At 40.9% G+C, this 15,033-nt stretch overlaps 1 protein-coding gene across 6 annotated transcripts in view; it reads left to right on the top strand.

The window, feature by feature from the left end:
• The window catches only part of pnpla6 (patatin-like phospholipase domain containing 6), a 225,509-nt gene that overhangs the window by 79,498 nt on the left and 130,978 nt on the right, over window positions 1–15,033 (top strand). For all 6 annotated transcript variants that reach the window (XM_059992131.1, XM_059992129.1, XM_059992134.1 and 3 more), the window contains 5 exons: window positions 921–1,080; window positions 5,457–5,537; window positions 6,574–6,702; window positions 8,790–8,870; window positions 10,956–11,091. In XM_059992131.1, the coding sequence (XP_059848114.1) occupies window positions 921–1,080; window positions 5,457–5,537; window positions 6,574–6,702; window positions 8,790–8,870; window positions 10,956–11,091 (587 nt within the window). The remainder of the gene's footprint in view (window positions 1–920; window positions 1,081–5,456; window positions 5,538–6,573; window positions 6,703–8,789; window positions 8,871–10,955; window positions 11,092–15,033) is intronic.

Genomic DNA, 15,033 nt, shown 5'->3' with positions numbered 1-15,033 from the left:
CATCCTGTAGTAACTGGGAGATCTAGCCAAAATCAGGGCTGAGTGACTACTTGTGGCAGATGGAGAAGCTGGGTGAATACTGATGTAGAAAATTGATAAACTAGACTAATATAGGAGCAACACCACAAAATGCTGGAGGAACTCAGCAGGCCAGGTAGCATCTATGGAAAAGAGTATTGTCAGCGTTTTGGGCCAAGATGTCGACTGTACTTTTTTCCATTGATGCTGCCTGGCCTGCTGAGTTCCTCCAGCATTTTGTGTGTGTAACTTGGATTTCCAGCATCTGCAGATTTTCTCTTATTTGTGATTAGACAGATGTAGATTTGATCTTAAAGACCTTGTTTTGAATGGATTGCAGCCATGCTTATTGGAATCTTTACTTGTAAAGGAAGGCATCTACAACTGAAAATATCGTAAAGTCAGCATGTTTTCTAAAGGGAATGTTATGCTTGTCAGATGTTATGGAATTCATTAAAGAGGTAATAAAATAGGCATGAACGATGCAAAGGATTAAGGTGCAATAGCCTCCTAACTAAGGTTAGTATGCTGAGTTGGGGATGAGAAATAGAATGATGGTAAAAGCCAAATAAGGTGTTGCAAGTCAACTTTCAAGGTAAGTGATGAAAGAAAGGTCCGCTCCATGTTAAAGAAAAATATGATTATTTAAGTGGGTCTTGATGTGGATCTGTTCTATGTTTAGGTGAGATGCTGAGTTTTCAATAATGCATTGTGAAGTATCTAATCAAAAGACGGTCTATCTTCAAGCCTTCGAAGCATTTAATTGCCACAGTATACTGTGTCAGGCCATCTATCTTGTACAGAAATTCCACCTGCTTTTTTTTTAACATAGGATTGTCTAATTTTATTCCTAAATACTGGTTTAATTGGCAGTCTTTCCATTGTGAATCTTGTGGTCACAGGGTTTTGGGCCATTTCGAGAAGCCTCTGTTTCTGGAGCTGTGTAAACACATGGTCTTCCAACAGTTTCAGCAAGGGGAGTATGTCTTTAAACTGGGCCAAGCAGACAACAGCATCTACGTTGTCCAGGATGGCAAACTGGAGCTCAGCCTCATGGGACCTGTAAGTCAAACCCCACATTAATTGTCTGGGAAATATTGTCTCTCAGTTATTGTTTTCAATGCTCCCTTCTCCAAGGAGCTTGTTCTGCTCTTAGTTTTGCACACCAATTACATTGGCTCCTATGCTGCTGGATAGAGCAAATTTGTGTTTTTTTTATTCCTATACAAGTGCCCTTGCTGAGATTAACACATTGGTCACACTCCGTAAAATGACTTGCTAGCTGTATTATTTCAGAAGGCAGTTTACAAATAAAATATCTAGTTAATTTGCACTTGCATATAAACTTGAGCAGGTAAGAAACACAAGATTTTGAGCAACACACACACAATGTTAGAGGAGGTGAGATCCTGCTGAAGGGTTTCGGCCTGAAAAGTCAACTGTGCTTTTTTCCATAGACGCTGCCTGACCTGCTGAGTTCCTCCAGCATTTTGTGAATGTTGCTCAGATTTCCAGCATCTGCAAATTTTCTCTTGTTTCTGAAGAGTATACTGCATTACTAGCAATGATTGCTCATCTTTAGATTAGACTAGATTCAACTTTATTGTCATTGTGCCGAGTACAGATACAAAGCCAATGAAATGCCGTTAGCATCTAACCAGAAATGCAAAGAATAGTGTTATTTACAAAATAAATGCAAATAAAAAGTAAGTGTTACAGCAACAAATACAAAAGTACTGAGACGGTCCAATATGGGTGCAATACTGTTTAGCACTGAGATGTGAGGTTCAGCAGGGTCACAGCCTCAGGGAAGAAGCTCTTCCTGAGCCTGCTGGTGCGGGAGTGGAGGCTCCTGTAGCGCCGACCGGATGGGAGGAGAATAAAAAATCCATGGTTAGGGTGAGATGCATCCTTGATAATGCTTTTCGCCCTGCCCAGGCAGCATTTACGGTAGATGTTCTCAATGGTTAGCAACTGGGTGCCAATAATCCGCTGGGCAGTTTTCACCACACGCTGAGGTGCTTTGTGGTCCAATAGGGGACAATTGCCATACCACACAAATGCGGTTGGTCAGTATGCTCTCAATGGTACAGCAGTAAAAGTCCATCAGTATCCTGGGACAGAGGTGAGCTTGCTTGATGCTGTGCAGAAAATAAAGGTGCTGTTGCACCTTTTTGATCAGGATGGAGGAGTTCAGGGACCAGGTGAGATCCTTGGAAATGTGGACACCAAGGAATTTGAAGCTTGATACACGCTCCACTACAGCTCTGTTGATGTTGATGCGGGCATGAGTGTGGCTCCTAGCATGCCTGATGTCCACAGTGATCTCCTTGGTCTTCTGGGTGTTAAGGGACAGGTTGTTGTCAGCACACCATGCGGCCAGGTGCTGGACCTCGTCCCTGTAGGCCGTCTCGTCATTCCCTCTGATGAGGCCAACCACCATGGTGTCATCTGCGAACTTGATTATGGAGCCATGTACAGGAATGCAGTCATAGGTGAAAAGGGAGTACAGAAGAAGGCTCAGCACACAGCCTTGAGGTACGTCGGTGTTCAGACTGAGAGTGGACTCCTAACTCCTAACTTAATCCTCAGACAGCCCACTCGGTCCTCTGACTGAGCAGTCTGGATTCTTGCTCAAGAAGCAGCATGCTTAACTCATTCAAAGTAGCTTCCAGAAATTAAATTCTGCCTCATTGAGTCATACTCTCCATCAAACATTCTTCTGTTCTTTGATTCCAGTTTCCATACATGTTTTATTTTTAAATCTCCTCCCCTCTACTTATTTTGTAAGCTTTAACTAAAGCATTAAAAGCAAAACTTGTGGATTCAAATTCCAGAGACAGATCTGTGCTGGGTTTTCCACCATGAAGTAAAAAGTATTTCTGTATTTCTGCCAGTTTAGTAGAAAGCACTAATGAATTTTGTTTGAGCTGAAGATTCTCAAATAACTTGTACCTCCCAATGCCACCAAATTCATAGTCCCTTACCTGCACTGCTTGTTTCTGCATCCTTCCGGGGTCCACAAACCTGACTAACCAGGTTGGCCCATTGTCTCTGGCTGCTCCTGCCTGAATGAACTTGTACCTCCATACCTCAACTCCATTCTATCCTCCTTGGTTCAGTTGTTTCCCACATGCTCTCGATTTTGTAGTAACTTTTACAATCCCTGGCCCTGATAACCTCATTTTCATCATGGATGTTCAATCCTATACACTCCTATCGCCCATCAAAAAGTCCTTAAAGCTTCTTCTCGACAAAAGACCTGACTGGATCCTCCACCACCCTTCTCTGTCTTGCAGAGCTGATCCTCACCCTCAACAATTTCTCCTTCGGATCCTCCCACTTTCTACAAACTTAAGCCATGGGCCACAATCATGCCTCCTTCTTCATTGGTTTCTTGGAAGAGTCCATGTTCCAAGCCCTCCCAGATAATGCTCCCCAACTCTCTGCTACATTGATGACTGTTTTGGTGCTGCTTCATGCACCCATGCTGAGCGCATCAATTTGCCTCCACCGTGCTCTTAAATTCAATTGATCCATTTCTGACAGCCCCCACTCCTTTCTCGATTTTGCTGTCTCCATCAATTGTCGGAGACAAATTGTCAACCGACATATTTTATAGACCGACCTATTCCCATGGTTATCTTGCCTATGCCTCTTCCCACCCTGTCTCCTGTAAAAATGCTGCTCACTTTTCTCAGTTCCTACGTCTCCACCACATCTGTTCCCAGGATGAGGCTTCCCTTTCCAGGACATCAAAGATTCCTCCTCCATCAAAGAATTGATGGAGAATGAAGAATCCCTTCCTCTGCCGTCATTTCTATCCTCCTCCATTTCCCAAACATCTTCACTTACTCTATATTCCCACAGCCTTAACAGTTCCTCTTCTTAACCAGCACCCCATGAGCTTCCGCATCCAGCACATCATTCTCCACAATTTCTGCCATCTCCAATGGGATCCTACTATCAAACGTATCTTTACCTCCCCTCCCCCCTCTCCCAACTCGGCTTTTCATTCCCTCCGTGATTCATGTGTCCATTCATCCCTCCCCACTAATTTCCCTTCCAGCATTTAATACTGCAAGTAGCCAAAGTATTACACCTATCCATTCACATCCTCCCTTGCCTCATTTCAGGGCCATAAGCAGTCCTTCCAGGTGAGGCAACACTTCACTTGCAAATCTGCTGGGATCATTTATTGTATTCAGCGCTCCCAATGCGGCCTTCTCTACATTCGTGTGATCCAACGTAAATTGGGTGACCACTTTGTCATGTACCTTCATTCCATCCACCAAAAGTGGAACTTTCTGGTGGCCAGACTTAATTCCAATTCTCATTCCTGTTGTGACATGTTAGTCTAGCACCTCCTCTTGTGCCTTCAGCGTGGAGGAGCAAATCCTATATTCCATCTGGATAGCCTCCAACATGGTGACATGAATATCGATTTCTCCTTCCAATGAAAATAATTCCATTCCCCTCCCCTCTTCTTCTATTCCCTTCTCTGACACCCTCCTATCATCTCCCTTGGGCCACCCTCCTCCTTCCCTTTCTCTTAAGGTCCACTCTCCCCTCCTATCAGATTCCTTTGTTTTTCCTATGCACCTGGTTTCATCTGTTACCTTCTAGATATCTTCCTTCTCTTCCCCCACCTTTTTATTCTGGTGTCTTCCCCTTCCTTTCCAGTCCTGAAAAAGGACCTTAGTCTGAAACATCAACTGTTTATTTATTTCCATAGATGCTTTCTGACCTGCTGAGTTCCTCCAGCATTTTGTGTTTGTTGCTTTGAGTTTCAACATCTGCAGAATTTCTCATGTTCACCATTTTTAAATAGTTTGAAATATGAAATGTGGCTTGTAAGACCATTGAAGAAAGGGCATAAAAAGACTGCTGGACAAACAGCTGCCGAGGAGGGGGTTGGGAGTGGGGAGGAATTTTTGATTGAGGTTGAAAGGAGAAATAACTTGCTAAGATACAGATGAGTACATTTCTCTAAGGAAGACTTAAAAGATGGTGTAACGCATTCTAGCACCATGAAGGATTTGTGTGTGGTACACCTCAATAATGGGGAATGATCATTTTTGAAGGATTTGTTTATTAGTGCAGAACTAATTGAATTCTGGTTTATTGAAAATATTTTTGTTTAATGTGATTCTAGAAATGGTTACAAATGTTAAAAACTGGGTCATTTCCAGCTATTAAGTCCTATTGATCCATACAAACACCTATTGATCTTCTCCAAAATATGGCCTTGTGCTAGTGTTTGTTTATTATTGTATTGGGGGTGAAGGGGTTATGCTGAACATCAATTTCTTCACCATGAGGGTGTTTGCTATGATGTGATTGTGGGAGTGGATACTGAACTCGTGTTGGAAATTTTGCTGTAAATGTATCTGTTTCAAAGCCATTATCATATCAATGTGACTCTTCTTTTCCTGCAGGAAGGTAAAGAATGTGTGGTAAAGGAGGTTTTTCCTGGCGACAGTGTGCATAGTTTGCTCAGCATTCTTGATGTCATTACTGTAAGTAACTGCATTTTGACATCTTGTTTCCTGGTTTTAAAATTTAAACAGGGTTGGTAAATGAGTTTTGGGTCTAAAAATGTATTAATTCAGTCACCTCCCAGACTTGATTCTTAATAACTGGTCTAAGTTGGAAAAAAGATCTTTAACTTGTTCCAGAGCTAGGCGATATTGTGGTCTGAGGAGGATGCAGAGAGGTTTAGTGGAAATATACACAGAATAAGTGTACGTACCAGGAGGTAGCTGATAGAATATGTTATATATTCTGTAGAAAAAAAATAGAGTCTTGGTGTATTTAATAGTGTGAATTTAGCTGGTGTTTAGAGGAATTAAATATACACTGAAAGTGCAGATGCAAAGACAGTAGGTGATTAGGTAAGTAAGCAATACATTGGCATTTATAGATGGAGTAATACTCAAGAAAACTCTTGCAATTTAGAGTTGTGGTGATAATGATTAGCAGTGGTTTCAGGAAAACTTCAACAACATTTATGTATTTATCATTGTGATACTTGCATTTATTTGGAGTACAAGTTTTGGGTTCAAGCCTATCTCTACAAGTGCAGCTTTATCCAGTGAAGAGTGCTGTCTCCTCTTCCGTGACCCAGGTTCAGTCTTGACTTTGGGTTCTGTCTGTGTGGAGATTGCACGTTCTCTCTATGAATGTGTGCTTCACTTTTCACCTATAAATCAAAGACATATGCAGATTAGTAGGCCAGTTAGCCACTAAATTACCCCTAGTCTAGCAGAAAATAGATAGGATTAATGTAGGATTGGTATAAATGGATATTTGATACTCTGCTTAGACTCAATGAGCCAAGGGACCAAATTCTGTTCAGTCTGTCTCTATAACAGTGGATCCAGGGCTGCTTGGTAGAATGGAGAGCTTGTGTCTTTGTCTGTTAAATAGGTAATGGTGAGTGTTCTGTGTCTTGACCCAGAGTTGCAGTTGGCTTTTTTTTTTAGAGTTCTTTCATGGTTTATCTTCCATAGGATTTTTGGATGCAATAAGGGTGTCAATGCTTACTTGTTCCAGGGTCACCAACGACCATACAGAACTGTGTCAGCTCGAGCTATTGAAGTATCAACTGTACTTTGCTTACCGGTGGAGGCATTCCAGGCAATTTTTGAGAAGTACCCTGAAAGTTTGGTGAGGGTGGTGCAGGTGAGAGCATTATTTGAATTGGGTTTCATACATCCACTCATACAAACATAGATATGCAACATAGTGACACAGACATTTTCATTAATAGTTGCATAGTTTGAAGAGTATTTATAATAAGAATGAACAGCTTGTGTTTCATTTCTTGTAGCAACTGAACATAAACCCTTTAACTTGCCTCAAACAATGTTACTGCCAAGCCCATTCTAGTTCTTCAAATATAGCAAACTAAATAAGCAAATTTATTATCAAAGTGTGTACATGTCACCATATACTGCCTCAGGTTTCATTTTCCTGCAGACATTTACAGGGAAATAAAGAAATACAACAGAATTTATGAAGAACTATAGCAAAGACTGACAAACATCCAATGTGCAAAAGGGGACAAATTCTGTCAATAATAAGCAATGAAAATAAATAATACTGAAAACATCAGTAAATTAGGTATACACTCAGTGGCCACTTTATTACAGACAGGAGATACCTAATAAAGTGGTCACTGAGTGTATGTGGTCTTCTGCTGCTGTAGCCCATCCAGTTCAAGGTTCGACATGTTGCGCATTCAGACATGCTATTCTGTTTTAACACATGATTATTTGAGTTGCTGTCAGCTTGAAGCAGCCTGGCTATTCTCCTCTGATTTCTTATATTATCAAGATGTTTTCGACCATAGAACATGCTGTTCACTGGATGATTATTTTTGTGCTCTGTTTAAGTGGTAACGTAAAGACGGTTGTAGGTTTAGCAGAGTATAGAGATAGGATGAGTAAAGGATTTGTCGTTAGAGGTGAAGTAGAGAGGAGAAAGCTAGAAGAGCTGGATAGAGGTTGTAAAGACTGGGAAAGCATTGGAAGCGACATAGAAATGTAATATTTCAGAGCACAATGAGCCAAGATAAGCTGGGGATCTGCAAAGGCAATTGACTTAAAAGGAAATTTTGGATACATATCAACACACACAAAATGCTGGTGGAACACAGCAGGCCAGGCAGCATCTATAAGGAGAAGCACTGTCGACGTTTCGGGCCTGATGAAGGGTCTCAGGCCGAAAACGTCGACAGTGCTTCTCCCTATAGATGCTGCCTGGCCTGCTGTGTTCCACCAGCATTTTGTGTGTGTTGTTTGAATTTCCAGCATCTGCAGATTTCCTCGTGTTTGCTCTTTGGATACATATCCTTAGGGATTTAGAAGGGTAAGATAACATAGGAGATACTGAGGGGTCTTGACATGGTGGATGTGGCACCATATCTAGAAATAGGTCAGTGTTTAAAGTCAACATTGAGTTTATTGTCATAATCACAATTACATGTATTCAGAGGTGCAATGTTAAAACGATAATGATAACAGCTGCATAGCATATAAACAACATTTACAAAAATATCAAATTAAAATTGCATGCAATTTTTACAAGAAGCTATAATTAGAACAAAAAATAACAAAGTCCATTTTAGTGTGAGGTGGCCATAGTACTCTTAAACTGTAGTGATGGTTTTGCTGGTTGTTTCAAGAACCAGATGGTTGAAAGGAAGAGCTTCAGACCTCTATACCTGCTGCCCATTGGTAGCTGTAAGAAGATGTTGTGGACCAAATGGGGGAATCTTTGATAGGTGTTGCCTTCTTAAGGCAGTGATTCCTTTAGAAACTACCAATAGAATGGAGGGGTGACCCTATGATGTATTGAACTGAGTCCACTACACTTTGCAACTTTTTTCATTCCTGTGCTTTAAAATTGTCAGACCTAATTATGATGCAACCAGTCAGGATACCTTCATCAGTACATCTTAGAAGTTTGATAGAGTGTTCGATGACAGGCTGAATCTCCTAAGAAAGAAAGAGCACTGGTGTGCTTCTCTGATTATGGTATTGAAGCATTCTCCATTTTTTTTCCCTGAGGATTGCAAATATTTGCAGCTGTTACACCAAGATAGTGGACACAGAACTCATGAACATTTTTAAAACTGAGATTTGATAAGCGAGCCGTGAAAGCCTATAAGTTTGAGGTTTTGCTATTATTAATGGACATACAATTGTCAATCTACATCTTGTGGTTCAATTAATTTGCTGCTTTTCAATTGTTTATGTCTCTCCTAGATCATCATGGTGAGGCTACAGAGAGTGACTTTCGTGGCATTGCACAACTACCTGGGTCTGACTAATGAGCTGTTCAATCAGGTGACTCTCCTACTTACAGTATATGTTCAGAAGCCTGCTGCAAGATACTTGCAGTTTCTACAGGAGTTCTTATCTCCTACTGTAACTTCAACAGGCTCTATTTTCTGCACTTCTCTTGTATGGGGTTGAGCAATCTCATTACGTGTAAGAATTTCTTCAGTCACCGTCTGTCTGGTGGTCAGATGTAACCCAATCACCTAAGATGGCCACACCGGGGATAGATTGGATGGTTTCAGTTACGCTGTGGGTCTGAGATCTCAGATCCTCTGACAGTTGCAGAAGAAGACAGGAGCAAATGTGTACTGTTTGCTGTGTTGGTACCTGCATGTCTGGGGGTTGCTTGGGACAAGTGTATACTACAGAGCTGAGTTCATTCAAAGCTGTTCTGGCATCTACAAAATGGATCAGTGAAGTGCATGATGAACAAGGTTGACCATTCTAACTCAACCCAGATGTTTTGACTAAACAAAACCTAGAACCACTAACAAAAAGTGGCAGCAATTGGTCATGGTAGATGACACTGGATGGGGCTGGAGTCCAACCTTTTTGACATTTGTAATTGCTATTTGTAAGCTCACTACAGTAATTGAAATTGGTGGATGTGAAAGGTGGCCAAACCAGTAATGCATAATGCTGTATTCAAGTTCATGTTTATTGTTATTCAACCATACACATGTATCAGCTAAATGGAACATTGTTCCTCTGGGCTCAAGATGCAAAACACATTACATATTGTCACATACAGCACATATCAAACATGCTGTATAATTATGATACAACACATATAGTTTCAATAATGCACAATACAGTCACAAATCAAAATTAGTACAAGTCCCTGAATGGCATGGTCTGAAGATTGATTGCACATGGGTTGTTGTCCTGGAGCCAAGGTTCTAAGAATAAGCTTGCAGCAGTTCTTCATCTTGTGCTAGATCAGTTGCAGATGAAGATAATCCAGTTTGTTTTCCATGGAGCAAACATTGGAAAGCAGTATTAAAGGGAGAGCTGGCCTACAGAGATTAGCCTTTTAACCAAGCATGGATTCCAGTGCATACTCTGACATTGCTACCAGCACCTCCTCTCCTACCTGGCTGTAATGAGCAGGGGCCTTAGTCCATGCAATAACCTGAGGCCACGCAGCCCCTCTGCTGATGGTCTTGCTAGTGGACCAGACTTCAAATATTTTGTACTACTAATATCCAACAGGGCTCTTGCAATCATAAGGAAATGTGTAACACAAAAATTTGCACCATTTGTCCTGCTTGCTGCACTTCAGCTTTCTCTCATACTGTTTCCGGTGCTTTCTCACCCTGGGTGGCTGTTACAGGGCTTGGAGGGTATGGTCCGTGCAGTAACCTAAGGCTACACAAATCCTCTGCTGTTGGTCTCACTAATGAACTGGACATTGTATTTTGTATTATTAATGTCCAACATGGTCTTATGATCATAAAACAAACATGTAAGACAAACACTTGCACCATTTGCTGGACCCGGAGAAGCCACTGTGACTAAGCACACCCTTACCTTACTGAAAGTTTATCAAAGTCCAGGTTGGAGATCTTTTAAAGGCAAAGTCTTGAGGATGCTGGAAATCAGAAGGAATAACACAAAAACCCAGAGATATTCAAGTTAATCAGTATTAGAAGAGAAAATAGCTGATACTCAGATTGTTGAATTTTCATTGGAGCACTCTGAAAGATCATCAACAACAAATATATTTATATCCACACATGCAATCTGACCCAATAAGTATTTCAATATTAAGGCAGTATGTGCATAATTGCTTTTCCTTTCCCCATGGCCAATTCCATTTATCTGTGGGTGTGACTGTCCATTTCAGGAGACCCCATGCTGAGGTAGCATGAACCACCTCCAGGTCTCCTCGCAGTGCAGAGGCAGGAATTGCCTGCAGGAAGGCCTATTGCAGTGGTCCATTTGTGTAGCCAAAACCTTATAACAGTGTGATTGACAGCTGGTGTGACCAAGTTCACTGATCAATAATCCAGGAACCAGTATTCTGAATATGTGAGAGTATTGCTTCTCTAATACTTACTGACAGGATGTATGTTCTGTGTTTAATGGTAGGAGAACCAGCCTTCACGCCTTGTTCCTCAGCCAAACACCACCACACGGATGAGCCCTTTACGACACAGGCGGTACATAAGTAATTCAGTTGCTGATGATCAGAAGGATATGGCTGGGAAATCGAGTTCAGATGCAGGTGGGTAGATGTAATCTGCTGTTTCTTGTCTGTCACAAGCTGGGCAGCAGCTTTGCCAGCATTAATGCATTATTTGCATAATGCTGCAAATTATAATGCATAATTGCATTATTTGACATGCCAGTCACTCCCATCTGAAATTCTTTGTTTGCATTGGAATTTGCCTTTTGATTTTTCCAACTGCATGGGACAGTCTAACAGCTTTGAACTTGGCCTCTACTTGCATAGCAAAAAAAGAAAAGAGATATGAAGCCAAACGGAGCCACAATCTATTCAGTCAGCTCCACATTTAAATACAATCATTGCTGAATTCATTCACATTTTCCCACCTTCTCCCAACTCCTCCCTCATCTGGTGCCAAATTTATCAAATAAGTGTAATGCACATAGGCAGCCTTGGATAGTCATTTGCTGATGTTTAAATTTTTCATCTACTTTCAGTTTAATAGGTGATTATTTAGTGTCTGTTCTGCTCAATTCTCCCCACCATCAACCTCCTGTAATGTCCATACTTCCCATCTGGGCCACATCCTAGTTACTGTATCCTCAGCCACAAAGGTCTCCGTTATTTTCTGCTGTGAGGGCAGGCCATGAGGTCATGAACAGACATGAACATCAACACATCAGTACAGTATCCTGTTGTTTCCCAACGATACCAAAATGGCTGATAGCCTCTGCGTAAGTAGTTGTTAAATTCTAAATTATTATGCAAGGATCTTGAATTTCCTGTGAATGGTTTAACCATATGTGTCAATGCTTTTGATAAGAATGAGTTGAAACTTTGTGATCCTTGTGTTCTCCTTGACTAAACTAACTCACCCAATACATGGGAAGCTTCAATGTAGACCATTACAATTCAAAACCAATTACATGAAGCAATTACTTTGTTTCTCTAAATATGCTGCTTAATCTGCTGTATAATTCTAGCATTTTCTGTTCTTATTTCAGTTTTCCAGCTTTAGCAGTTTAGTTTTTCAAATTTATTTCTTGTTGTTAAAGATAACTGCATATCCCGCCACTGATGTTCTTTCCTACCCAGAACTGGTGCTTTCTGATTCTAGTAGTATATTTATGGTGGGCATTCCTGGTCAAGGAAATTATAAGGAAGGGAACTAGTTGTAAATGGAATAAATGAGAAATAATATTCTGAAATACTGGACCTCAACTAGTTTGCTTCTATCTAGTATTCAAAGTTCAAAGTAAAATTTATTGTCAGGGTGCATACATTTCACCACATCCAACACTGAGGTTGTTTTCTGCAGGCGTACTTAGCAAATCTATAGAACAGTAACTGTTAACTGCAAACATCAGGAACCATTAGCCATAAACAAACTGTGCAAGTACAGATATAGTAAATAGCAATAAATGACGAGTATGAAATAACAATATAATAGAGGCCTTAAAATTCCCTTTTTTCCCAAGAGCCTGATGGTTGAGGGGTAGTAACTGTTCTTGAAATTCATCTATATTCATCTATAAAATGGAGGTTTATAATTTACTCATTTGAGTATTGCTTTGTTTCCTCCCTTTCCAAAGCACCTATGTAGCTGTGTCATAAGTGCTAGAGAGGAAATGAAGGGAAGTGGGAGATATGCAAGGAGCCAAGAAAGATGAGAGTTCAAGGTGAGACACAGGGAAAGCAAGGGAGAGCTGATGAACAACAGACTATGTTGTATAGTTCTACAGATGCTGTGATTGTAGTGTCCATATCAGGTAGCGTTTACTGGAAAAGATCAAATTAAGGCTACTGTCATATGCATGTATGCACGGGAGCAATGAAAACCGTGCAGCAGCGTAACAGACTCATAGCATATATCACTGTACCAGGGACTAAATAAATATGTCATAAAACACTTTAACATCCTGTTAGTTGTTTTTAAATATTGCAGTTGAAAAGCAATAGTAATGTTAAGTACAAACGATTATTATACTGCTCTGCCTAATATTATAAAACTACAGAGACATGCTGTGTAAAGTATCATTTACCACAATTTCCTCTTAACACATTTTGCATGACCTATTACTACTGCACGGCATCTCTGGTTCTCTGAAACATGGGAGGATTCCTCATCACTCAGTTTGGCTATTTTTGCCATGACGATTACAGTGTGAGCAATTGCTGTTAGGAAGGATAGGTAGTCATTGTACATGAGCTGGTATTTATACTGCCCTATGCATTATAGACTATTGGTTGTTTCACAAGGATGTTGTGCTAAAGGGTGAACATAAATAGGCCAGTATATTATCTAGTCAAACGTTACGTGATTCTGTGTGGTTAAAAATGATATTTGGTTATCTGTGGAATCTCCTTCCAGGAAGGCATTCATTCAGTCAGTCCAGGATCTGAGATATCTTTGAAGCTTGGGACTTCACTTACAAAGGCATTGTAGGTCTGAGTTTCCTGTCTGATTATTGTTCATTCAGCTCTTGCTTTTGATTTTCTTAAAGTATGCAATAAAGTTGAAATGATGTTGTAAATGATAAAACACAGCATGTCTCAGTGGCATTCAGTAAAAGAATCATAAATGGAGTTCTGCAAGCTATCTGAAGATGGCTCCTGTGTGTTTTTTCCCCAATTTGCAGTTGCAGGGGAAGGCTAAAGGCAGGACAGTACAGAGTCTTGGCTTGAAAAATTAACTGCTTATTCCCCTCCGTAGCTGCTGCCCGACTTGCTGAGTTCCTCCAGCATTCTGTATGTTACTCACATTTTTGAAGACAGTTTTCATGCATTTGCTACCCATTTTTTTTCTTATTTGCTACTCGAGTGAGATGACCTCGGGAAAGTCCTGTATAGTCTAGCCACTATAGGTAGACTACCACTCTTAGAATTGTTAGGCCCAATTTCCACCCCAACTATCATTCATGCAGGGTGGCGGAGAAGAAGTGACAACTGTAAAAGCTCTCAAGCATGTGTCTGTGGGCACCATGCTGCTGGAAGTCTGTTGCAGGTGGGTCTGTCCATGTCCATAGGAGTAACTAGCACATAATCCTTGTGGATATGAACTCTGCCTTCATTATTAGGGCACTCTCCATCCTGTTCTGTGGGATAGGCATCAGACAGAAATGAACCGCTGCAGGCCAGCAGCTGCAGAAACTTGCGTCACCGCAATCTTGTGACATAGTGACCTGGCGTGTCCCCCACTCTGACATTGTTATCAAGCACAATGATTAACTCTGGCTCAATGGGGACTGCAGAAGAGCAAGTCAGAAGCAGCACTGGAGTTACTAAACATAAAATACCAACCTACTGCAGTGACATCATGAGTTACATTATGCTAAACTTAGTTATGAGTTTGCAGACCAGGGACTTGTAACCAAGTCCTATTGTGAATGGCAGTGAAAAATTAAGATATCTAATAGGAGGCGCAATAACCAAGCATGGTCTCCTCCACAGGGATGAGATTCAGATGCTGGGCCCAGTCACTGTCAAATTGAAAACTTGAAATGTGACTCCAACAACATTTTGGACATGTGCTCACAAGTATCATGTTAAATTTGTGACACAAGTCCCAGACAGTGATAATCTCCTGCAATAAATACAATGACATTACTTTTTGCTATGACCCCTACCATCAACATCCTGGGTTGGAGGGAATTAGGAAGGCAACTGGGTCACCAGGCAAACACTATCTTTACCTACAAGCAAATCAGAGGCTAATTACATTTGGCAAACTTTCCTCTGTCTACAAGCTACAAAACAGGAGTTGGATGTAGTACTTTCTTCTTTCTTGGATGAGTGAAGCTCCAATAACTTATGAAAAAGGATTAATACCATCTGGAGCAAATCAGGCTGCCTTTTTCTTGCCCCCTTCTTCCCCTCCGCCATAGACGTATTGTGGCTTTAGCACTCCTAAACACACAATTCTATCATGAGTGCAAGGGAACATCACCACCTACAGGTTCCCTCCAAGATGTGCACCAACCTAATCTGAAAATAGATTTG

Source organism: Hypanus sabinus, chromosome 16 (genome assembly GCF_030144855.1).
Source record: "Hypanus sabinus isolate sHypSab1 chromosome 16, sHypSab1.hap1, whole genome shotgun sequence".
In the NCBI taxonomy this organism is placed as follows: Eukaryota; Metazoa; Chordata; class Chondrichthyes; order Myliobatiformes; family Dasyatidae; genus Hypanus; species Hypanus sabinus.
Note: the sequence above shows the minus strand (reverse complement) of the source record. Positions and strands in the feature narration are given on the sequence as shown.